Raw genomic sequence first — 25,980 nt, forward strand, 5'->3', positions numbered from 1 at the left:
CGCTTACTAACCTTATGTACTTAATTGTCCCGGAGGGCCTTGATAATCTTGCGTCACAACTTCAGTCACCGTCAGGCTGGCATTGTTCTCGTGCTTCGAGAACGCGCGTTTGCAGCACGTCTAAGAGAAAATATGGGCACCGCAACGGTGGCGGCAAGGGCCCTAAATTGAATGGCATTTTGGCAGAACATTTTAAGGTAGGCGTTATTGTGACCGACTGAAAGGTACAAAGACGAGCCATTTGTGACCGACCGACCACCGACGTGTCCGATTGTGCCCGACGAAAAAAATCACCCTTCTTGTATAGGCTGTATAATCCGGATACGAGCACTTAGTCCTTTTAGAGCGAAGTCATCCTTAAAAGCGAAGTCATCTTCAAGGCCGAGGTTAACCTCATGAACGAATCCAGCCTTTCTGTGATGTATTCAATGCAATGTGCTTGACAGCAACTATATAACTGAAGCTAATCAAAGTTTATTGTTTCACATGCACATCTGAAAGTAGCGATAACGCTGGTACTGCAGTGCCTTCATACGCAATTCATCTGTGTTTTCTCCACTACAGAACGTGTCGAATGCAAGCAGAACGTACACTCCACAGTTGTAGCTATAAGTTGGACTCCAGCATCCGCAACATCGGGATCCACTCTGTAACGTCCTAGTGTAGTTGGCATGTGTTGCACAAGTCTGTGCGCTAGTGTTCTCATGGTGCCAGTGTAGCCGCTGCGCTTGGAATCATAGTACTTGATTCTTGCTTAGCTGATTCTATCATGATACCACACCAGTGCGTGCCGTTGCAGCTCACCGGAAGCCGTATAATTCACTTATTTATACAACTGAACAAGCGGTTTAGCTCTTCATCTGGAACGCTCACATTTCCTCTCCCCACGGCACCCCATATCGCTGGGTCAACAGTCATGACTTCCTCTTGTTGACCGAATAGCTTTGTCATTGCCTCTGTCAACGCAGTGTCACTAATTAGTGATCTGCATGCAAAGTCAACGATCCCAATCTATAAAATATGCATCCACAGTGCCAGTTGCTGATATCCTTAAAATATACGAAGTGCTTACCCTTTCAGAGAAAACCGGAATCGCTTGTAGTTTTGACGCCAATTCTGCATCTTGTTCGATCCGGAATGCAGGCGAAATATCCACTGACTAATCAATTTTTGTAAGATCCATTTATTGGCTCTCTCGATATTGCTAAGCTCTTTGCCTGCTTGGTGTCATAGTTTTATGGTTTTTAGTGTCTGCATCCCGATTACAAAAAGACCAGGAACATCCACTGCAAAGTCTAGCTCTGGCAACTTCTTGTGCTTCTTTGTAGGGTAACCACCTTTTTGCTCGCTCGCTGGAGTATCTCTTTAGTCAAAATATGAGAAATGTCTGTGAATCAATGATAACTTTGCTAGCCGGCAGCTGCGAAATCACGTAGGGTATTGGGGGCTTCATTTTCTTATCAAAAACAATTAGCTGGAATCGGCGTAGCGGCTCCGGACATGATGTGTAGGTAGGCTCTTGTGAAAGGAGGACCTGAATTGTTTTGAGACTCATGCCTTGGTCGTGAAGATTCGAATCATCTCGTGCCATTAGGATAGATACATCCCTTTCCTCTTCGCTTTCTTAGTCTTTGACCTTCTGCTTTGGGCGGCCTCGTGAGCGTACGGGACTTGCTATCTCAAATTCAGGTGATTCAGCATTAATTGGTTCGGGTTCAAGAACTTGAGTCAGTTGCACCACCGAGTGATCCACCGATTGAGACACCGACTCCACTGACCGAGGCACCGACTCCACCGACTGAGACATCGACTGAGGTATCGACTAAGGCATCGACTCCACCGATTGACTCACTGAATGAGGCACCGGACCCGTAGACGACAGCTCCTTGATCAGCTCAAACGTTTTTTGTTTTTAAACATTGTTGTTACTTGCGCTAACGCCTGATTTGCCACCCGATATTACACCAATCCCAACGTGCTTGCAGCTTCCGTTATAGCGGTAGCGAAGCTATTAGCTTGGCGAAATTTGCAATTAGAGTCCCACGGAAGCTTTGGAAGCGATGCCATCCTAGTCACGGAACAGATATTCCTTTCGGTCTCCAATGGAGGTCGTGTTTTATTCATCGAAGCCAGCCGCCAACGAGGATGGATCAACTGAGTCGGGATCATTGTCTCCAATTTCAGTTGCTGTCGTACGTATAACACATGTCTACATGGCAATAGCCGCGTACTCGCAAATGTACATGAGCACTCCCACGTTGACCTGGTAATTGTGCACTCTGCTCGTGGTTCGGCCAGGCTTCCTTCTGCATCATTATCATTCTTGATAAAGATCATTCCTAGCATTGCCTCGTAAAATGAATATAAGCCGGTTCAGTTGCGTACACGTACTGCTCATGAATTAATTCGCATTCGTGCTTGATAACCAAGCTTGCCACGATTCATCTCTTTATCGTATCCATCGTGACGGACGTGAGAAATCTTGGTTGCACGTTGTACAGAAGTTCTTCAGGTCGAGTCTGATAGAAGATAATTGATGCCATACACTCATCTAAGACCATTGAAGAATTTATAATCTCCTTCATGTGCTTCCAGGACGCCTCAAGTCTGTTGTTGGTGTTGTTGCCCAGCGTCACCGCACTTGGTCTCGTGAAAGAACACCCCATGGCCCTGCATCCGTCCCAATTCTTCGCAAAGTGAGTCTCAAACGGGTGATTGGAGGTAGTCTGCATTGGGTCCACAACAGTACCCAGTGCTTCAACCAACTCCACACACTCATCGACTGCAACAGATTCCGTACCCGATTTCGCATCTGCACCAGATCTAGCCGTGGTCGTGCCAAGGCGGGTACCAATAGAGGTCAAACATGTCATGTAGCGTCGGTGCTTCCCATTCTCACGTTCGGTTTTTGCGTACACCAACAGATTAACAACTGCGCGAAGCTGTGTTTTTGCCACGCCGAGGAGTCATAGTCGGCGCATGCAATTTCCTCCCGTAAATATTTCACGACGTAAAACTGACCGAGAAGGATGCGAACGTCTGGAAAAACAGTCTTGCAACACTCCAATTTCGGTAAAGTCGTTGTCCACGAACACACACTGCAGCTTAGTCCAGGAAGGATTCTGCTTCTTAAACTCTTCACACGCCGAAAATAGCGTTTCACTTCGCTCATTTTGTAGAATAGCGTGCTGTACGTACTGGCCTTTCCTGAAAATATCATGAGCCATGAACGAAAAATCTTGTACTTTGAGGAGTCGGTACCATGCGTTGCGTCGATCATTAAAACCTCAGCGAATCTACTAAAAACGTCGATCATGTGCTTTGTTTGTAGAGTAATAGACGAAGCGATCTTCTACAAAACCAAACACACACCTTTAAAATTTAACTGATCCATTCACAACAATTGAGACCCAAAACGAACCTTCCTGCCTGATAGGTCCACAAAATATGCCCTACGCTCCCGGGAGCAGCATTAAAGTCCACCATCCATTTCCTGATGCGTTGAGAGCGATATGACACGCCCTGGACTTATTTCTTTAGCTTCCGAATTAGGTTTCGTACGTATTGAGGAGTTGGGTCGTTGCTGGTGTTCTCCACAATAAATTTCGTAATGTTTTGCGACTTTGTACCTGACTTTCTGAGTGAGTCGACCGTCGCCATAACATCTTCTTTGATAGCCAGTCGATTAGCGGGATACTGGCGGTATGTACGCAACCCCAATCCGTGATTGCGGGATAATGCAGTCTTAGACACGCAAACAGCAAAATCAAGAGGGGATGTGTTCACCACTTGAACGCAAGCCTTTATCTGTATACACACATGAGCAAGGTTAGCAGGTGTATAGTATTGTGACATACGGTACAGATCCGAAACCGACTGTGACCGGCAGTGTCAGACTACAGCCGACTGTGGCCGACAGTCAAGCTCTCGCACCTGGGTCTTGCACTTGATCGGGCGTACTTACTGGCGTGACCTCTTCCCTTTACCACGGTATCTGTTCTTGCCGCCATGCGTGCAAATGAGCGTCTTTGCGTACGTGCACCATGTCTCTGGGATGAGAGTTGAAGACGGCGTCTGGGCCTTCTGGACTAGCTTGTTCCGTTCTGCCACGCTTTTAGTTGATAGCACTCTAAAACAAACTACTGTAAATTGCTCAAGCCCGTTGAATACCTTCAAAATGTCAACTAAAGTGTCATCAATGCCCGTACCTGGTAAGTCTGCTTCTGGTACTCGTCCAGATACGAGTAAAAGGCTTCCCAGGACTGAAACTGCGTTTCACCTAATTCTGCACAGACTTCTGTGCATCCATCCCCGCTTGTACCTCCACTTGTTCTCTCGCCAGGCGTATCACTCACGCTTGAATCCTCAACACTCCATGTCACCGCACTGGAGCTACTGGATACGGTGGAGTCGTCCTCCCAGCTCGCGTCCGAGCCGTCATTCTCACTGCCGTTGCTGTAGGCTTCCTCTAAGAGTCGCTTCTTCGACGCGCGCGCAGGCTGGCGCCGATCCATTGATGCTGCTGTTAATTTCCAAATGGAGTTCTCCCCATATATGAGTGGCGCGAAAGCTCCGTATACGGGTATACTAATATAAGACCCAAAATTCCCTCGACAATTATTTTTTTTGCATTTTTTGTCTGGCATAATAACGACTCTTATATTTAAAAGTCCTACTCCAAGAAACAAATCCAGTGAGACCTAGTGCTGCTAGTACTGACAATCGTTTGCCTCTACTAAGCGGTAATCAAACCACGCTTTGTATTTCGTTTTGACCATGCATACCGACGGTAAGCATGGCGACCATCTTTCGACGTCTCGGTAATAAAGAGAAGTTGCTCGGGATACGAATATATAGCCTCCAATTTGACCTTGTACGCGAGCACTTCATGTGGAAGAGACTCTCTCGCAGCTTTAGTTAATACCTTTCTCGACATATTCATATCAAAATGCAAGGCTCTTCATATAGTACTCAGCGACCCGACACATGTTTCACATTAGGAATCGTGTCTCGAATGAACTGTTAGGGTTCCTCTAGATAAACCGTGGGGTGAGATTTTACGTACTTTTGGACACGAGCTACTACATCGCACGGCCAACGCGACGAGCGGCTTGGTTCCTTAGCAGGCCCCACAGCTTCCACTACACCGTCAGTCAAGAATAGATTATACCAGCGACGTAGCGTTCGCTCGTTTGGCCCAAATATATCACTAATGTACTGCATGCAAATACCGTACACATGAATGAGAAAGATGGCGCGCCAGCGAAAATCATGAGAGTACATGCTAAACTTGTGCTTGATAAAAGGCTTTTGGAAACAGAAGGGAAGGGTGAAGTTTGCCAGGTTAAGTGATCCACTCGATTTCGGTGTCCGGCTATTAATATCTCGTTTTATAATATGTACCATTGAAACGATACATTGAAACCTGCACGTGGGCAGATGAAGAGATTCAGATGGAATTAAAAAAGACGCGCACGAATTGCCACTTTGAAACGGTAATTGAGTACATTTGTCATAAATCGAGCTTCAAACCCAGGAACGACGTAGGTATTCTGGTCGCAGCTGTTTTTATATCGAGCTCAACGATTTTTTAATTCAAGCAAAACGATAGGGGAAAAGGACAAATGCATTGCAAAGCACAATAAGCAAACAAACAAAAATATCCCTTAAGTAAAGCAATGCCATCAGCTAATGATTGGCCTCAGACGATGGTACGTGTCACACTTCATGTAAGCTACATGATGTAGCCAGAGGTACACTTCGTTTCGGTATTACACAGACGGGCGGAATCCAACAGCCGGACATATTCCAACAGCCATTTCAAGTTAGCCAATCATGTTGTCAAACCAAATCATTTTTACCTAATCAAATACTAAAACGAAATGCGCTAAATCACCACCACTCACTGCTTAATTTCTCCATGGAAGCGGAGAGCGACACCACTCCAGATGAACCACACACACCCCTCGCTTACCTCGAGATTGATGCGTCACCTCGAATAGCACGACGGAAACACTAATCTTTTGTATTAAGTGTGCAGTATTAAAAGGAGCTGAGGGATAAATTTACACGCTGCAGCAAAAAAAATGACGTCCCGCGTCGAGCGCTCAGCGACTGGATAGCTGGCAAGGAAATTATATTGGCTTATAAAGGATCAGAGAAGACGCTGGCGCTAACTACGGGTTGCCCCGAGTCGATACATTTTTCCCCTGCGCTTGATGTTTACATGAAGGACCTACGACGCACTGACCAGGCGCTAACTACAACACGAATGGCCCAATTTATCCGAGAAAACTACTTCGACTGACTAACGGACTTTACAACGAACAACAAAGACACGGCAGCAGCGTACGATTCATTATTGCGCCTTCTGCGTCGCTTTTATTGTTCTAATACGTTTATTGTTTTTTATCGAAGCCCACTTTTACGCTGTTCGGCACAAAGCTTGGATGATAGTAATGTTTGGTCTACGTATCTACATACCGTAATGCTACCATGCATCGAGGATCCTTCCGTACTTCTCGTCGCCAACCTAGAGTGCCACGTATCGGATGAATCTAAGGGAATCGTTGCTGGCGAGCTTTTCTCGTATTTGCAGGAACTGCCAAAAAAACTCTACCTCCGTATGTCAGCCGCTAGATGTCGGTGTGATGGGCCCATTGAAGGCCTGAAGTCAGCCAGGTTGCTAGAGGATACAGCAAAAAACCTACTGCGAAAGACAAGAGGTTTACAACAATCAAGCACACAATTGCCGTCTGGAAAAACATCATTGAAAACACTGTAAGAAATGCATTCCTCAAAATTTGGCCGACATTAAACTCATTTTCAGGCTAAGAGTCAGACATTGTGTCCGACATTTTCTGAAAAATCGGTATTTTATTCTCTGTGTAAACGTGTGGCGATGATCGCAAATCGCAAATTCGCCGGAATACAGCAGACAAGAATCCAACTGCAATAGAGGGGTATGATTCAAGCTCTTTACGAGAACATGTGCGCCATATTCGCGAGAACACCGTAACAGCCCGTTCTCGCGCCACTTGTCAGAGCTCCTACTGTCGTTTTCTGGCTTGGGCAGTACAAAAGGAAGAGCATCTCACCGCACCCCAGCTTGCTGAATGTATCGGCGATGCTGCTGTCTACTCGACCAGTCAACTACGGGCACGCGTTAAGGAAGCAGTCAACCAGGATCCCCGGATTATACCTCTTGACTTTGACACCCTGACGGCGGAGGACTTCATCACCTAGCTCGTCACACTTAAACGAAAGGATGGAGGAGCGCTTAGCTACTCCGCTCTCAGCACGCACAGAGCAGGTCTCTTTAACCTGTTTCGGGACTTCAGCAAGACATTGGAAACGGAGTTAACTACCTATATCAAGGGTCTTAAGCGCAAGTTGGCCAAGGATGCGTCCAATGGCGTCAGTGAGATCAAGACTGGCAAAGATTCGCTGATGCTCGATTTGTACCGGTTTATGCAGTAAAATGCTTGCATTTCCTGGCAAGGAGATGAGCTTTGCACACTCCTATAAGGTAATAGCATGGAACCTTATGTGTTGCTCTTCCAATGCTTTTGTAATTCGGCACTCAGATATGGAATGGACAGGTGATGCACTTCAGATTTATTTCGCCCACATGAAAAACGACCAAGGTGGCGATCGTCCACGGGATTCTCGTCATGTCTATGTCAATCCCTTGCAGCCCTCTATCTGCCCCATTCTCGCTCTGGGTCTCTATTGGGCGTCTACAACATTTGATTCAAGTGACCTCTTATTCCCTGGTAGCAGCCAGTATGAGCGATTTCGGAAGTGCTGGCAACGCTTATTATCTGAAGAAGAAGTTGAAGCCGAGCTAAGACGATAGGGCCTTAATCCCAGTGAACTGGGTACGCACTCCATGCGGAAAGGCTCCGCTACATTTTGCTCTTCGGGCTCGACGGCGTGTCCGTCATCGACGGCAGTTCATCTGAGAGCTGGCTGGTCACTTGGCGGTGTCCAGAATACTTACTTACGCTACGAAGCTGCTGGGGACATGCCCGTGGGACGGACAGTGACCGGCTTGCCCACGGAGAGCCACAAGTTTTCTACGTTACCGCCCTACTTCAGTGAAAGCGACGAAACTGTCCAACGTGGGGCTCGCTTGATGTTCCCAGGACTACCGCAAAGGTTGAAGTTCATAGCGGAGTATTGTTTAGCCTCTAACCTTTCATCATCGCTACCTGACCCGAGCTATATTACCCAAGCACCCCGTTTTCCTGACGCCTCTTTTTCAAGACGCGGGTCTTCTTTCGTCTCTTACTGAGTGCCGGCGATGGAAGCTCAGACCCCCGCATCCGTCCAACTGGTGTGCCACCACATGTGGTGTATTCCATAGCGAAGCAGAGCGAAGCAAGGGAATTGTGTTTTCCACACCAGTTTTTTTAGTACCGGTATACCGAAACGGTACCGGTATACACTGCTCCTGCTTGTTGCTGACCACACGTGGCGAGCTCTCTCACTTCGTATTTGGAGAACAAGCAGCAAGCAGTCATGAAATAAAGGGGGCTTCCTACAACATTATCGCACGATGACCACTCAAGCGACCACCGAGGCCACCAGTGCTCCCAACTCGCCGTCGTCCAGGGCCGATAATACCCCTACGGACAGCGTAGCTTCCGCCAGCAGAGACGTCGTCGTCGATGTAGCAGGCGGTGACGAGCCGTGGACGGCTACATCTGCGCGTACCACAACGGACCCCCCTCCACTGCGCACCAGCAAGCGTGCTGCGCATCGCGGGACGACCGCTGCCGCGTTAACTGAGGCCCGGAAGGGCAAGAAGAAGGCGACGAAGCGCACCCCTGCGGCGAGTACGGGTCGCAAGAAGCCCGGCGATGGTGAGGACAACACGCCGTCTGACCAAGAGCTCGAGGACAAGGTGGCTCCGCCCATGTCGAAAAGGTCGAAGAAGGCTCCAGCTTCAACGGAGGTACCGGCGACCAGCGTGCAGCTGCCAGCGTCATCCTTCCCCGAGACAACATCGACACGTCAAGGCTTCGACCTGACGTCGTTCATGGCGTCGTTTGATCCCGGCCATGCCACGGTGACGGATACTGCTGACACGCCGGAGTCACGGCTTGAAGGTGAGGCGGGAGAAGTTGCTGCTACGACACCACGAGGGCCTGTTACGGAAGTCAGGACAGAACTGCGTGCGCTGCGAGAGGAAGTCATCCGTCTACGCCTCCTCCACGGTCATAACGGTGTTGGTCGGGGCGGGGCTACCCCAGCCATCGTGACAGCGCCCAACTCGAAGGGAGAGCTCCCTCCCCCGGACGTTCGCTTTCTGACAAGCTCAAGCTTCCAAGAAGGTTCCAAGAAGACGAAGGGCGACTACAATCCTCCGCAGGCCCACCTGTTGGCTGCGAGTCGGATGTTCCGGGATTTCGGCATGAACTCAGGTAAGATTACGTCTGCTATGTCTTTTGTTCTACGGGTACGGGAGCTTGAGTGCGTCAAGTTTCGAGCGACACCGGCCGTGTTGATGGCCATCTTCAGCGGCCGACTAGGGTCTCGCGGACTGACGATCATGCACTTCAAGGAGAGCAGCGAGATGGCATGCCTGGAAGATGGCTCAACCAACGCAAATTTCTCAAGCGACTTCGGACCTTCGGCTGGGCTACCTACCGTAGGTGTTGAATGCGGTTCCTACGAGGACATCCTGGACGCCATCCACGGACTGAACGCGCTGGGTCAAGATGTGTGGTACGACTACAGAATGGGGCGTCAATAAGGAACGCCTGATATATACTGATTATTGGCGGTATTTTCGGATGGGAGGGCATAAAATGTAAAATATGTGATTATGTACTTATTTTAGTTAATAATGTCACCAATCTGGGTTCTATCTACGTACAAACCTGCGTGCCTCCAGCACGCCTTGATCGTGTCGGCGTCTAAGGCATTCCAGGCATCATTGCACCACATGACAGCGTCTGATGTTTCAATCGTAAAAGGATCTTCTTCACAGCACAGTTTCCACACTGCTTCCTCCCCACAATCGTTTAGCACGCGCCGCTTCACCCACGCAATAACGCCCTGATCCATCGGTTGAATGGCTGCCGTCGTGTTAGGTGGCAGGAACAGAAGCTCAACGTTGTCTGGGTCAGTCTCTGGAGCAATATGAACGGGTGCATTGTCAAGTAGAAGAAGAATCTTCCTTCCGGCGTGCCCCATCCGTCGGTCCAGCTCTTTCAGCCAGTCTTGAAAGACAGGCACCGTCATCCACCCTTTGCTGGTCCCTCGGTATTCCGCATCTGCAGGCTTCTTGGGTAACCACCGAGGCCGCTGGGCTTTCCCAAGAAAGAGAAGCGGGAGCTTGTCCGTACCCGAGCTGTTAGTAGCCACCACAATTGTCATGCGATCCTTTCTCTTTTTCCGCGATGGAGCTGCTTTTAGGCATATGCTAGCGTTTGGCGTCGCCTTGAAAAAAAATGCAGCTTCGTCCATGTTGTACACATCGTCAGGGTGATACTTCGCGATCGTTTTGCGCATGTCCAGCGCGGCCTTGCGCGCAGCAGGAAGGTCTACGGACCCGATTTCACCGTGGTCTCGGCGATGGCGGAGTCCGTATCGCCGCATGAAATGCTTCAGCCACCCATCGCGCGTAAATCGAGGACGTTCGGTCGGCGGGATATGAAGCGCGTCGGCGTAAAGCCTACCGATAAGCATGAGCAAGCGGCTGGATATGGGAACATGCCGCCGCTCCGCATACAGCACCATTTCGACAATACAGGAGTCCAGCGCAAGCATTGACGCCCTTGGCGCTTTCTTGAGGCCGATGAAGTCAACAGGAATACTCTTGAGAGCCGCCTCGGATTCAACAATTCGCTTGACGGCTGATTTCGCTGGAGCCTTCTCCAAAGCGAACTGCTTCTCTGCCCATCGTCCAAGTATTGCGAGGCTCCACGTAGGCTCAAGGCTGTGCATCCTGCACAGCTCGAGTTGCTGCTGCTTGGTAAGGCGTACACGGCGGTGTAGTTCTCGCTGCATCTTTTTGAATGAACGCGACGGATTCAAATTTCCCGCCCACCACAGGTACCTCCGGTACACTGTACCGTGTTTAGTCTGCCAAAAATCAGTGCTTCAACAAGAGTCCTCTATAATTACATAATATTATTTGTATCAGGTTATAAATTGACACCCGTTCCTTATTGACGCCCTATCCTGTATATGCGAAAGCTTACAAGCCGGCTGCGAGTGTTCGTTTCGAAGAACAAGTCCGCAGACCCGGACACGACGCCGGTGCGTGTGCGACTTACTCTCATGTATGTAAACAAGTTCTTGGGCTCGGCCCTGGCGTACATGCAGGACGACAACACGCAGTGGTGGTCGGGCTTCTGCGAATCGCTGCGGTCGATCGAGTACCACTCCACGGGATGGGCTATGGCGCTTGTAAGCGTACTCGCCCAGGAGAAACAAGTATCTCGAGAGACGCGCGGCAACGGGAAGCGCGACCATGAGCGCAACCCCGCAATTCCGGGTGCTATTCGACGGCTAATACCACTGAACCGTCGCGGCCAAGAGCCTTGCCTCCTGAATGTGGCGGGCTTCCATGCTCTGGAGGCTCGCGAGACCGGTGCGGCAACTCGAAGCGTGTCCACAATTGGCCGGATCCGCTACCTGCGCGTCTACAAGACTGGGTTGATCGCACGTATGGCTCCCACCACACGAACTAAGGCGACCGTCGCTGATGGGGCCGGGGGGATTGTAGCTCGACATCCTTTCGGTACGAGAACCAGATAAAGCAGGATAATACACAAGATTCTGCAGAAGTTCTGGCTACGAGCATCCTTAGCGAACTGTGTTCGGACACGCCCTTTCCGACCGAAGAGAGTTTGGGGGTGGAGGTTAGGGTGGATTTTGCCGCGCGAGCGAGAAATTTCTCCGGAAGGCCTCCGTTTCGCCAATGAAATCCCCTCCTTACCTGCTGATGTACCGGGTTCATCGCCTTCCAGGTTCACCCTAACCTGCGGTGAATCGAGACAAGTGACGTCTTCGGCTATACAGCCTCCTTTGACTATACAGTCCGGGTCGACCATACAGTCACCCAAGGCCATACAGCCCCCCTTGACTATACAGTCCGGGTCGACTATACAGTCACATCCGGGTAAATAGCCACCCTTGACTTTACAGTCTGGGTCGGCAATACAGTCACCCACGGGTATACGGCCTGCTTTGACTATACAATCCATGTCGTCTATACAGCCATCCACGTATACACGCCCCCCGGGGTGCAGCCCATCCAGGTCAGACGATCTGTACACTAGCGAGAATATACGACGAAAAGACCGACGCGATAATACGAAGTCTACCAAGGTCCAAATTCCGATGAATCCTGATATATCTACAAGCATGCCTTCGACTTCGGGTACAAGTCCAAGCAAATCCAGACAAGCTACACTCGGCTAACAGAGATGGCACAGGAAACATACTTCGGATCGAAAGAACCCCACGTCGCCGTGTAGTCTCAAGTAAAACCGCGGACCAAATGCATGAGAATGCACGTCGGCGACGGGACCTGAATCGAGAAGTTCAATCGGCTACGCTCGGGAAGGCCATGGCCAGCTTCGGCATAAAGCTACCAGCGCCTGATTTCCCTACAACGCAAGAAGGCGCTGATGGACCTGTATACGTGCTTAATAAGCCATTGCAACGCTCTCTGTCGGAGCTCGCACGCCGTTCAGCTTTACTGCTACCGGCGTTCGTGGAGCTGGTTCGGGGACAAACGGAGCTGGATTACCGTCCGAACAAGAATTTGGTTCCAGCGGTTCTTGGCGAACTGTGCAGAGAATATAAGCACTTGGCGCAGATGCAGAAGATTGCTCAAGAAGGTGTCGAAGTCCAGCTAAAAGAAACACCACCTCGGCAGTCAGTTCGCCCAGTGAATCATGGCTCGGCTCGGGGCAGAATTAATATCTTGCGCAAGAATATCAGGAAAGAGCAAGATGCTGGGAGGTGCCTGGTCCTCGACATGGATCTTTTGAAGCAGTGGCCAGAGATAATCATTAGTCCCTTTGGCGTCGTGGACAAGGGAAGCGAGGACAGCACGGTTTCCGGACGTACGATCCACGATCTGTCATATCCTGAAAAAACATCGATCAACGATTGCACCGATCAAGACAGCATTACCAAACCTGACTACATCCACTGCGACGCGGTAGCACGGGAGATCCTGAAAGCAAAGCAAGAATTCCCCGATGTACCAATCTATGTGATGGCGGGCGACGTCGCTACAGCCTTCCGGAATATTAGCATCCACAGCAACAGCGTCTACCTGTTTGCCGGGCTGATCGAGGAAGAGAACGCCCTGGTGATCGAGCTTTCCGCGCCTTTCGGATGGACAGGCTCTCCGGGATTCTACGAGATTTTCGGCGGAGCGATTTCCCACGTTCATGGCTGCCATACCAACGCAGCTTCTCCGGCCGGTTTCTTCAATTATCACTGGGTGGATGACCACATTAACGTAGCTGCAGACATAGGAACGACCTGTTCCGACATAGACCGCTCCCTCCGTTACGCAATGGTGGCCATTCTGGGCGCTGACGCCATCAACATCGAGAAGGTCACTGATTGGAAGACACGCCAGCGCGTTCTCGGATTGGAGTTCGACTCAGTCGATGGAGTGGTCGCACTACCGGTTTCCAAGATCCAAAAGGCACGCAGGATTGTCGCTTCAGCTAACCACTCCCCGACGTTGACTAGAAAAGCGTATCGGTCATTAATGGGCAGCTTACGTCATGTGGCGACTTGCATTCGGGCCGCATGACCGTTCCTTCAGCGTTCTCGCCACCGTGAGGCACAACTCCATCGTTTTCAGGGCGTCTCCGTGACAGACGCAATGCGAGAAGACCTGCTCTGGTGGTGGCTTATTCTGCACAGCCCTCAGCTAAACGGTGTATCTCTGGAATACTTCAACGCTCTCCCACCCCCGGATGTTGTGGTCGAAATGGACGCGTCGGATGTCGGGCTGTGTGCGCTTGACGTATTGGCGAAGACTGCGCTCACCTACGCATTTACCCCATCCGAGCTATCGCTGATAGCGGAATTCAAAATGGGAGCGGCCAACGGCTTTGACATCAATTTCCGCGAGCTCCTCTCGTGTGCCTTCGCGGTGCACGCATGGGAAGAACGATGGTCCGCGAGCAGCCCCATCGGCAACAGACCGCGGCACGTGCACTTCCGTATCGACAATTCATCCGCTGTCGCATGGCAAAACAAGCTGGCCTCACGCAACCCCAGGGCTCAAGTGATGATCCGCCTGCTTAGCTGGTGGGAAGCATCATATCGGCTTCGGTTTTCAGCGTCTCACGTCACTGGAACAGATAATACGCGCGCCGATGCCGGCTCCCGTATCCCGCTAACCCATCTTTTGCAGCTGTGTTTGCTTCGCTAACACATGGATGGTCGCAGGTGGCCCCGAAGACGGACATTGAAGGCCTAGCCAGTATCTGGCAGCATATCTCCGCGCGCACTCCGTTGCCGACTCCACGTTTGATCAATACAATCAAGCCTTCAACAAGTGGAAAAGGTGGACTTCGCGACGAGGACTTTCTCCCTGGCTTCATGGCATGACTCTCACTGATATGGTGAAGCACATATCGGATTTCGTTTTACATGGATTTCAGTTTGGCTTTGGATCCGGCGGTCCCATCCGTAGCGCCTCCATCATGGCGGTGCTCCATGGCGTTCGCCATTTCTTTTCCGCCTCCGGATGTGAGGTCCCGATTGAACACCCGCACATCCGCATGCTTCTCAAAGGAATTAGCCGTATCGACACGCCCCGACGCCACAAGGCACCCGTGTCAATCCACCTCTTAGAAGCATGCTTTCGAGGCCTGGCCATGGAACATCCCCGTGGCCAAGCCCTGTGGGGGGTAGTGTGCTTGGCATTCTTCTTTCTTCTGAGACGATCAGAGATCGTAGCCATCCAAGGTGGATCCTTCAAGTGGTTCGCTCTAAGAGCGCAAGACATCGTGGTTGTGGATACCGCTGGGTAGCCACATCAGTGTCCGTCACAGGCTCAGGCTGTTTGGATTCACCTGATCGGGTCCAAGACCAATCAAGGTGGGGCTCCAACGACTAGGATGCTAACTCGCTCTGGTCACCAGTTTCTGTGCCCCGTGTTCGGAGCCCTCATCCTCCATCAAGCAAGGAGGAATCTCCCTGCAAGCATCCCAGCCGCCGTGTACATCTCACGCTCGGGACAACCAGCCTGCGTATCGACCGAAGATGTGTCCGAAGCCATCAAAGGCGCTGCCGCTCGCACTGGCGAAGATCCCCGCCGGTTCAGCTCTCATTCTCTACGCGCCGGGGGAGCCACGCACATGTACCGATCTGGCACGGATGCACTTACAATCCAGTTACACGGCCGCTGGGTTTCCGACGCGTACAAGACCTACACCAGGATCTGCAAGGAGTCCGTCACCACGCTTTCAGCGAACATGGTGGCAGGCCCACCGGGGGATTCGACGCTACATTAGTGGAGCCTCTATGCATGACCACTTAAGGGGGCACCGCTCTCCTCGTCCCTTTTCGGATCGAGCTGATGGTCATTGCATAAGCTCTCATTAATGTATTTGTTCGTTTGACCCCCAAGGATTGTGGAAAGGTGTATTCCATAGCGAAGCAGAACGAAGCAAGGGTATTGTGTTTTCCACACCAGTTTTTTAGTACCGGTATACCGAAACGGTACCGGTATACACTGCTCCTGCTGACCACACGTGGCGAGCTCTCTCACTAGCAAGCAGTCAAGAAATACCCGCCTCTCCTCGTCCCTTTTCGGATCGAGCTGATGGTCATTGCATAAGCTCTCATTAATGTATTTGTTCGTTTGACCCCCAAAGATTGTGGAAAGTCGATTTTGTGTGAGATGAGGTGGTTAAAAGAGAGTCTGGTTGCCGCTCTCTCCAAAATTGAGGCAACAAGAATGGGTACAGTAAAAATATTATTACTGAGCTGGAAAAGTGGGCAATTGGAGCGGGCACTGTAACCACTAACAGTTTAAATGCTGCAATTACGAAGTGTCTACAAGATTGTGGCATTGACGATCTCATACAGAGGCTAAAAGCACCACCAGAACCTCGTACCGGCACAGTTGACACAGACTTTGAGCGTACACTTGCTCATTTTTGGGGTGGAAAGTTTCGTCGCGCTGCCGAACACTTTCAAATGTCTGACTGTTCTGTTCGCCATGCTTGGGTGCTGTGGAGATGCGGTGATAAATCGAAACAGCTGCCTCCATTTCGCTTGCTTAAAGGAAGAGATATGCCGAGTCGTAAGCTGCAAAACGACTGAGCGAGCTCCGGTGTGTAATGAGACATATAGAGAAAGATGATGCCTCGAAGGACACACAAAACAATGAACAGACTATCGAAGAGGCTACGCAAGTCTTCTTTGACTGTGCAGATAGCATCTCAGTCGACCAGACTACTGCTCATTCGCGGAAGCGACGCTGTGGTCAGCTGAGTTAAGCTACAGTTGGCAAACTGCTGCGTAAGAAGCACAAAGCGACTTAGTGCAATAGAAGCTTGATATTTCTCTGTACTTCGAGCCGCATCTAGCCCTCTAAAGTTAGGCTTATGCTTGCAGAACGATAGCTAGATATGACGTCAAAGTACTGTAAATCCCCTCTAAATTGATCGGGAACGTCCGACGAATTCCGTCTAAGAATCATTTAACAAGGCACTAAGTGTTAAATTTTAGCTTACATTAAATAATTCCTAATTTCACAATGTTGCGCAGCTAAATCAACTTGGATTTTAAATGTGCACAATCACATTCGGCCTCCCTAAGTATATCCGTTTTCCAGAAATACGCCTAATGCTAGAGATCAGAACGTGAAGACCCGTTGCTCTACATGTAGCCGTGACTTGATCTCAAATGAACATCACTACTATACATTCCTCGAATTCCTCACAGCCTCTAAAGCCTCACTTCAGTAAGCATGCAGTTCGAGCCGCCCACCAGACGTGACGGTCAACATGACTGATGGTGACAACAGCACTCAGGGTGTCGACGCTAATGGCATTATGACTGGTCGTTGGAAGACTGGGCTCTTCGGCTTCACAGACTCGATTGTGCCCAATGGTAACTATGTTTATCTTTGCAACCTAAAGCTTTGAATACCTATTGACAATTCTGGTTTTAATGTGTAGGTGTCATGTCTTGCTGCTGTCCTGGACTCGTGGTGGCTCAAATCTCGGCTCGTCTTGGCCTGATGCCGTTCTACCACGTGCTCGGCTTCTTCGGATGCCTCTACGTTTTGCATCTTATCGCGTTGCTCACTCACAGTTGCTTCTTCGACTTTCTCTCCTGGCTGTGCGCTGTTATCTCGGCGCTATGCGTTATGCGGTTGCGCTGGCAAATCCGAACGCTCTTTAGCATCCCCGGCTCGCACGCTGAGGACGCCGCTTTCAGCTTCTGCTGCGGCTGCTGCTCAGTCGGGCAGATGGCCTCGCAAGTCGAGTCGTACGAACCCGGCTTCTTTAACTTCGCACCGCGTGTCACACTCCCGGGCTACTCGCTGAGCTAGGTGCTCTACCGGTAGGATACCATCTTGAGGTGTCCTAGACACAACTGGAATTCCGCGATAAATTAATGAAATCAACACTTTATATTTACTGCATATCTATGAACTGTGAAGGTTCTTCTGGCATGGTCTCCGATATAAAATACTTGACCCAGGACGTATGATACAGACGGTCTCCCGCTACGCTTCGCGGCCATTGGCTTGTCCCCATTAATACGGTTCAGCAGGTTTGACGAGTGGAGATGCGGACCGGTTTCTTGTCGGCGGCGGGGTCTCGCTCGCTCTTGGCTCGGTTCTTCTTGCGGTCTTTCGACGCTGGCGTTGTGGGGGAAGAGCTCTTGTCCTTGGGGCTTACTACCATGACGGCTGCGTGCGGGGCGATGGTCGCAAAATGGTTGGCGAACATGGTGTTGAATGGAGTCACTTGCTGGCCAATTGGGGAATGAGACGACGCCTCCACAACTTCAAGAAAGCTTTTCGTGTGTCGGCTGGACTTTTTCACGTACAGTACAGTACTGTGAGTATCCACCCACTTCAAGTGCGAGCATCACGGCGGTGGCGTCAGATAAGTCGCGACTCACGGCGATGGCTGTCTTTGCAGCAAAGAGAATTAGAGGCTTGTGGAACAGCCAAGTCGATACGAAGGCGTCAGGACGGTATTCTCTATCGTGGAATTGCACGACGATCTTCGTCTAGCAGCATGATTGATCTCGCGTCATCTGTAGACATGGCTGGCATTACTGCTTCGCTTATGCGGCACGCGTTTACACGACAGCCACGTCGTTAGCGTTATCGCCTTTCGCCTGGAGCGTTCACTTCGTGTCGCCAACGGCTGAAGTGGGTTCACCGAGATTAAAAGTCGAGTAAAGCGACCAACAATGTTGGTCCAATAATGACTGGTGCTGGGCTAGAACAGGTTGAGCGGTGTCGCGTAGTATTAATACTTTTCATTTTGCACGCTATCGTGGGACAACAGAATCCTGGAGACTTGGTGCCGTAATACAACTGGGCAGCGTGCTCATGGCAAATCCATCGCGGATTTAAGTCGATTCCTGAGTAGCTTTGTGAAAATAACGCTGCTTCAGGTGCTGCGTGAGTACAAGAAGAATGTTTCTGTCAGCCGCTATGCTTGTTCTCAGATGGAGTAGTGCGGGACATTTACCGCAGGACGATGGCAAACTGGATACTCTCATTTCTTTACGAGGCGATCCCATGGACAGCTCACGTCTTCAGTTTCCACCCCATTGAATGGTCCATTCAGCAATTTACGCTCGGTTTTACAAGTCGCAAACTCCATCCAGCATCATGTTCGCCAACCATCTTGTGACCATCGCCCCGCATGCTGCCGTCATGGTCAGCCCTATCGACCGCGATAGCAAGACAGGGAGCTTCTTGACAACAAGTATCCATTCGTCTCAAGACGCAAAGAAGCGTCGTGCCAAGAGTGTAGACGTCAGCAACAACGGCAGCAAGAAAGAACTGGCTGAAATCCGCGGCAATCGTCATGAACGAACTGCACGAAAATCATCGAGTTGAAGCTAGTTCTGTACGATAATATAAATTTACATTTGGACAAACAAATGGGTTCTGCAGTGTAGTTGCCAATGTTTAGTCTGAAGATGTCGCTAGGATGGAGAATAAATAATTGTATTCAGATAGCTCCCAGACCTCGCTGCTCGTGGCGTCGCCAATTTGGCCTCGGTCGCCGAGACAAAGTGCATGTATACGCGACGCTAAATTCGTGCGGGATGTCTGAGCGTAATACATGCTGTGGGCCTTTCAACTCTTCTTGCAAATCCTTGACAGGATTTCACTCGAAGCAATCGTCGCATCAATGATAAGTTACAGCCCACCAAAAGGATGATGCAGAAGTTTCTCTTCCGGTTAGCAAACCTGCAATGGATTTGCTTTAGCATACCAAATATCCCGTGGTCATTATTAAATTTCATCGCTTCGGCTCAAGCAACTACTTCGGGTGAGCTAAAGCAAGCAAGTCTCCCCATGTTCGCCAATCACCTCGTGACCATCGCTCCGCACGCCTCCGTAGTCGTCAGTCCCTCCGATCGTCGCACAAAGTCGCGAAGTTCTTCAACATCCTTCCAGGACGCGAAAAGGCGTCGAGATGAGAGGAAAGAGGCCAACAAAAACAATCCCGTCAATCCTCTTGAAAAAATAAATTACAGGAGCTCTTCATGTATCAAACCCCAAATAGATCTATCATTTCATTACGTTTATCTTCTTTTTTCTGAATCAAAGTTGCATCTCCATCAGTCAGATGCAAAAATCTTCACTTTGTCAATATCCCTCCGTCGACAGCACTATGGGCGACAAGTACGACCGCCAGCTGCGTCTGTGGGGCGCCGAGGGCCAGCGACGACTGGCCAACACGCATGTGCTGCTCATTGGTTCCTGCGCCACTGGCTCTGAGGCTTTAAAGAACCTGGTACTGCCCGGTGTCGGCCGATTTTCAATCCTGGACGACGCCAAAGTGTCCCTGGCCGATGCGACCAACAATTTCTTCGTGACAGCGGACGCTGTGGGCCAATCGAGAGCCAATACGGTGGCCAAGTTGCTGCTGGAGATGAACGCAGACGTGGCCGGCGATGGCCGCCACGCCAACGTGAAGCAGGTGCTGCAAAGCGAACCCGAGTACTTGGATCAGTTCAACCTGGTGCTGGCCACGCAGCTGGATGAGGCGGCCACGACCAAATTGGCCGAGTTGTGTATGGCCAAGAGGATTCCACTGCTGTTAATAACGTCTTACGGGTTTCTAGGTTCGTTGAGACTGCAAGTGGCCCAACACGCTATCGCCGACGCCAAACTGGATCCGCCGCGCCACGAGCTGAGACTGTCGACGCCGTTCCCGACGCTGCAGAAGTTTGCAGATAGCTTCGACTTAAAGTCGTTGTCCACTATCGAACACGCACACGTTCCCTTTGTGGTGCTGCTGCTGCAGGCCATGAAGAAGTGGAAAGAAGCCCATAATGGCAAACCGCCGGCCACGTTTCCAGAGAAGGATGCGTTCAAAAGAAGTTTACAGGAGATGGCGTGGGGCCCGACTGGCCATGAACTTAACTTTATTGAAGCAGCAGAGAACGCGTATAAAGCTTACGTACCGCCTCAAATACCCGAGGAAGTTGCTCCCGTGCTGGCGGCCGCAGCGGCCCACACCGTCTCAGTCGAGACACTAGAAAAGACGAAAGATACTAAAGAGTTCTGGCTGCTGGCCCACGCGTTGGCAGATTTTGTTAAGCACAACAATGGTCTGTTGCCTGTCACGGGAGTCGTGCCGGACATGACAGCCTCGACCGAGTCGTATGTGGCTCTACAGGAACTGTACGTGACCAAGGCCAAGCAGGATGCGACCAAGGTACATGAAATTCTTTGTCAAAAATTGCGCGGCCTGAAGTTGGCCGAGGACAGTATTTCGTTCAATGCAGTGGCCGCATTCTGCAAGAACGCCCCGAGTGTCGGCATGCTAGAAACACGCACTGTCGCCCAGGAATACAAACACGTGGACTTGTCGAGTGTGGACTTAGAGGACGAGGACAAGGAAATGTCGCCCTTAATCTGGTACTTTATGCTTCGTGCTGTGGCCGCCTTCGCATCCGAGTTCAATCGCTATCCCGGATCGGAAGATACTGGGGCCACGCAGGACGGCACGTGGCTAGTGTCGAAGGCTAAGAAACTGGCGGCCGGCAGCGACGTGGCCGACTGGATTACCAGCGATCACGCACTCGAGATGAATCGATCTTGCCAGGCCGAGTTGCACAACATCGCTGCTTTAATGGGCGGCGTGGCCGCACAGGAGGCCGTCAAGCTCATCACGCACCAGTTCGAGCCGCTCAACCACACGTACCTGTTCAACGGCATCTCTGGCGTGGCTGCAACATACCAGCTCTAAATTGAACTTCTGGCTCAAGTTTTTTTTATCTGTACCTTGATGTTATCCAACAAGCAAGGCGTAATATTGATACTGACGCATGTTCTTGGTACCCTGGGTTGTGTATACATAGCGAAATCCCATGGCCGTCCTGCATTGAGTTGATTGTGGCGCGACCTAAGCAACGAGATACCCGGCCACGCACCTGCTTTATCGTGTTTGGCCGTTGTTTTTCTTTGCTGACGATACGTGTCGAGTCTGGCGGCTTCTTGTTGCTGGGCCAATTCGTTCCTCTGCTGTTCGTTGCTCCTGTGGGTTTGGCCGGTCCAGTTGTTGCCGCTCCTGGACACATCGGGAGCAGAAACACTTGAACTTGTACTCTCTCAAGTTACTCTCGCGCATTTGCACGTCCATGTCGACATCGATGTAGCAGATGCACAGCTCCTCGCCCTTTTCGATATCTCGGATTGCTACGACGTGGCCGTCGCCGTTCTTTGTATACATGACCGTGCAGTTGGGGTCGCAACTGTGGTTCATTGTGCAGATAATCGGGAACAGCGCCGTGCCCTCAATACGAGGATAGCCAAGCCACATCAAGGCGTCGGCGTCTCGTTCCTCGTCGCCAGCCTGTTCGGCTTGCAGACGATGTTTCTCCCACTCCAGCACACTTCGTACACTACCGAGAAGCGCTTGGTCCTCCGTTGTAAGTTGTGGCTGTAATCTCGGACTAATCTGTCCGTCACTGTGCTCCGGATCGCCTGCTGCCAAGTCGCTTTGCACATCTGGGTCCAGGATATCGATGAAGGCGTGGAACGGATGATCCACCTCCATACTGATGTTATTCATCTCGAAAAGACCGATCTGGGCCGTGAAGAACTCGAAACTTAGCACACTGGAACAGCAGCGCCAGATTTCCTCCACAGTCACGCCTCGAAGCTGGCCTTCCCGTTCCAGACGCACGAGATTGCACTCCAGTGCATCGATCAACAGCTGGTGCGTCATAGTCATCACTTCCTGTAAACACTGCGCCTTGGAGGACCCACTCGTCCAGTGTGCGTGCTCCTCTTCCGTCTGCTGTGTAGGACGACCGTCGTTTGCTTCCGCTTTCTCTTCTTCGTCGATATCTTTGACATCGCTGGGCGACCTGTCCTCGTTATTGCTACTCACTCCGCTGTCGTTACTTGTATGGTCACTGCCACTCTCTCCGTTGCTCGGTAGTGCGACAAAGTCGTCGTGTTCTACCTCCACCACTTCCCACCACGGTTTCTTGAAGAACATATCGATGGGTTCACGAGCCTTGACGATATCTCGCCACACTATATATCGTGACAGTACGCGGGCGATGACCTTTGCAGCGAGTAGGAAAATGTCGTTTGTGTGCAGTGTGTGCTTAAGGAACTCGCCCATGGCCGAGCATGGATCGTTTCGAGGACACAGGATGGCATGGTATTCGTGAAAGGCGCGCATACGACACAGTTTGGAGCAGTACAGCTCACCGCACGAGCATTTGGCCCCCGGGCCGGCCATGCCGCAACTCTGTGGCGTGATGCGGAGCAGCTTCAGCACCTTCTCGAGTGCGTCATCATCTACCACGCCAGACGAGCGGCCTTGCTTGGCCGGATCTTGTTGCTGTCTGACTGGACCGGCCGGTTTTGCTGTCGCTTTAGCGGACACTTGTGTGTTGTAGCGCGTGACGATGTCGCGCCACTGATCCTGGGCGTCGTCAAGCAGCGGCAGGTAGCAGAACTGGCAGCATGGTAGCAGGCCGCGGTTGATCTCGTGCTGCATGGCCACGAGGGGCGACTCAGTCCAGATGCGAGTGGCCTTAGGCAGGTCTCGATCGGCGTAGATAGCCTTGCCCTTGACGGGTCCGGCGTCGCCACAGACGATAGGAGCCTTGGCCTTGCTGATTACGACTTGAAAGTACGTGCTGGCCACGGGGTCGGCCGGGCCGTAGGGCGCAGCCACGCTTGAATATCGGTTCACTGGGCACACTCGGAGGTTAGAATGGTGGCCAAGGATGTGGCCGGCCAGAAGAAGATCGGACAACTTACAGTCGGGCCGGGCCGCGCGCAGGCCGCTACTTTTGGCGCTACTGAGCGCCGAAGACTTCAACGCCTTCCACGGCCGTGTCTCCATGTCCACATCCGCGGCCTCGTTCATCGCTCTTGAGGCCGAGGAATCACTCCCGCGGCAGGAGTCAGCGGCTTTACAAGAAAAGTGGCCAAGCGTCTCACCCGCCCGAGCTTCGTGCCAAATGCCAAATACAGTACCAGTAGAGCTCTGGAACTTCCAGTGGAAGGTCTCCGAATTCGGAGCGAGAGATGGAAAGTCGGACAAAAGTCTACACTCACATTCGAGAATTCAAAATGTCGCGTGTATGACTTAAATATACCACTCTAAAAATCAGATTTTCGATGATTAGGGCTCTCCGCAACTTAGGGCGCTCCGCTTCCATAACATAAAATCTCCGACCTCCGACAACCTCCGACCTGTACATAAATGGCGCCACATCTAAGTCAGTAACTCTTAAAACAAATATATTAAGTTTTCTTTTTTAACTGTGGGCCACATTGAAAATGTATTCACAAAAAAAAGGAGGGCGGTCTCGGGGCGGTAGCAGAGCGGTGGCAGGGCGGTCTCAGTGCGGTGGCAGTGCGGATGGCAGTGCGGCAGGGCGGTGGCAGTGCGGTGGAAGGGCGATGGAGTGGTGACGTAGGGTTCGTCACGGGGGGATTGTTCTCCATGTGTCGATCGCTTCTAAGAGTAGGAGCCATTTAAATGTAAATACACTTAAATGTCAACTTTAGGAAACTAATCAGGAAGTAACGTAAACACGTAAGTGCCGGGCAAAAGGCCGCGACAGGACTGCGGTGGCTGGCGAGGCTGCTCTTCTCTGCTGCTCTCTGGTGAGCGGCAGGCGTCAAAACGCAAAGTGTGGAGCAGCCTCCGCCAGAACACCACTGTACCGCAAAAGTAGATTAGTATACAAATAGCAAATAAGTCAATACTAAACTCTAGATAAATGCACTCTCGTTTGAGTACACCATCTTGTCAGCGCACAGCCAACGATGTCCTTGTGCATACAGTCCTTGGTATAGTCCTTCGCCATTGCACGCATGTGTACTCAGTGTAGCCGGTTGTAGTGCAGCCGCATGAGTGTCCTTGGGATGTGTAACGGGGTACGTAGCACTAAGTGTACCCTGGTTACATGAAGTGTGACACTTCACACTTCAGGAGTATGACATGTCATACTCCGGGATATTTGGTACAAGGTACCAAGGTCATTCAAAACCAACCATTGGTTAAATGACATTGCATTTCTATAGGTAACTGATAGTTTGTATTAACCTCAAACTTAACCTACCTATAAATATACTCAGTTTACAATCTACCTTATTTAGGTCACTTCGCTCTCTTTAATTGAAGAGGGGACCTGTGAACTGCCGTTCACTGAGAGTTTGTATACTCTCGGAAGATAACTTCCTCTAGCGCAAGGTGCTGTGTGACCCCGTCACACTTGGTAGCACTTGTAGTCAATCCACGCCATCGCGGGTAGACTACCTGAACCTCCGAAGTTCGTTGCCATGGATAGGAACGACTTCTCCCATATGAACGACTCTCAGTTCGAGTCGGTTCGGAAGATGGCAGGCATCTTCGGGATGGAGGCCCTGCAGAGCCTGGTGGTATCAACACCGGCTGAGCAGCTCGAGCGCGTCAATGCATTCGACGCGTACGAGCAGGGCCTCATCGCGCATGTGCGGGAGAACCTGCAGGCTCCGGCGGCGGAAGCAAACCCGCCTCACCCGAAGCCAATACGGCTGAAGGTAAAGCCGTATGAAGGGAAGGAAGGCGAGAACCTTCACTTCTGGGTCCGAGAAGTAGAGCTCGCGATGGACGCGGCTCTGATCTCGACCGAGCAACTGCGTGTTGCTTTTGCACTCTCCAACCTTAGCGGTCGTGCTAAGAGTTGGGTGTACACTCGGGAAGCGACATCCCCTGGATGTTTCACATCCTGGGCTCAGCTGTGCGAACAGCTCCGAGCCGCGTTCCTCCCGGCGAACTACGAGTACCGCCAGCGTTCGCGCTTCCTCGCGTGTAAACAAGGAAGACGCGAGCTGCACGAGTATGTGCAAGAGATACGGGAGCTCACGGCGTCCCTAGTGGGAAACCCACTCAATGAACACATCAAGATGACTGTGTTCATGGACGGCCTTCGAGTGGGCCCCGCACGCACTCAGCTGTTCCGGGTGCAGGCAAGCACCCTTGAAGAGGCGATTCAAGTGGCTCTTCAAGAAGAATACAGCCATCGCCAGGCGCGTACGCCGGCCTCAGCGTGGCCTGGGAGTTCCTTGTCGGCTCCCGGTCGAACAAGCCCCAACGGACCAGTTCCCATGGAACTAGGTGGTATTTATTCTTTATTATTTTATAATCGAATTTGTTACGGTAATATTCAAAATATTTATTTAAAAATTTATTATGATTTAACTTATCGTGAATTTTTAATACATTTAATATTAATGCAAATATCTAGTATTAG

General features: G+C 51.0%; 4 protein-coding genes across 4 annotated transcripts; 3 read left to right on the forward strand and 1 right to left on the reverse strand.

Annotated features, from left to right (window-relative positions):
* Window positions 1-6,639: 6,639 nt before the first annotated feature.
* PITG_11864 (uncharacterized protein) lies at window positions 6,640-7,479 on the forward strand (the record flags this gene model as incomplete). Its single annotated transcript, XM_002901304.1, has 2 exons — window positions 6,640-6,645; window positions 7,246-7,479. The coding sequence occupies 2 exons, from the start codon at window positions 6,640-6,642 to the stop codon at window positions 7,477-7,479; spliced, it is 240 nt and encodes a 79-aa protein (XP_002901350.1).
* An 11,383-nt stretch (window positions 7,480-18,862) lies between these two features.
* On the forward strand, window positions 18,863-19,093 carry PITG_11868 (uncharacterized protein; the record flags this gene model as incomplete). Its single annotated transcript, XM_002901305.1, has 1 exon — window positions 18,863-19,093. The coding sequence occupies one exon, from the start codon at window positions 18,863-18,865 to the stop codon at window positions 19,091-19,093; it is 231 nt and encodes a 76-aa protein (XP_002901351.1).
* Window positions 19,094-19,877: 784 nt separating this feature from the next.
* On the forward strand, window positions 19,878-21,461 carry PITG_11869 (SUMO-activating enzyme (SAE), putative; the record flags this gene model as incomplete). Its single annotated transcript, XM_002901306.1, has 1 exon — window positions 19,878-21,461. The coding sequence occupies one exon, from the start codon at window positions 19,878-19,880 to the stop codon at window positions 21,459-21,461; it is 1,584 nt and encodes a 527-aa protein (XP_002901352.1).
* A 367-nt stretch (window positions 21,462-21,828) lies between these two features.
* Window positions 21,829-23,681, reverse strand: PITG_11870 (uncharacterized protein; the record flags this gene model as incomplete). Its single annotated transcript, XM_002901307.1, has 3 exons — window positions 21,829-21,966; window positions 22,116-23,425; window positions 23,495-23,681. 3 exons carry the CDS (start codon window positions 23,601-23,603, stop codon window positions 21,829-21,831), a joined length of 1,557 nt encoding a protein of 518 aa, XP_002901353.1.
* Window positions 23,682-25,980: the final 2,299 nt, after the last annotated feature.

Source organism: Phytophthora infestans, genomic scaffold (assembly GCF_000142945.1).
Source record: "Phytophthora infestans T30-4 supercont1.21 genomic scaffold, whole genome shotgun sequence".
Taxonomy (NCBI): Eukaryota; Oomycota; class Peronosporomycetes; order Peronosporales; family Peronosporaceae; genus Phytophthora; species Phytophthora infestans.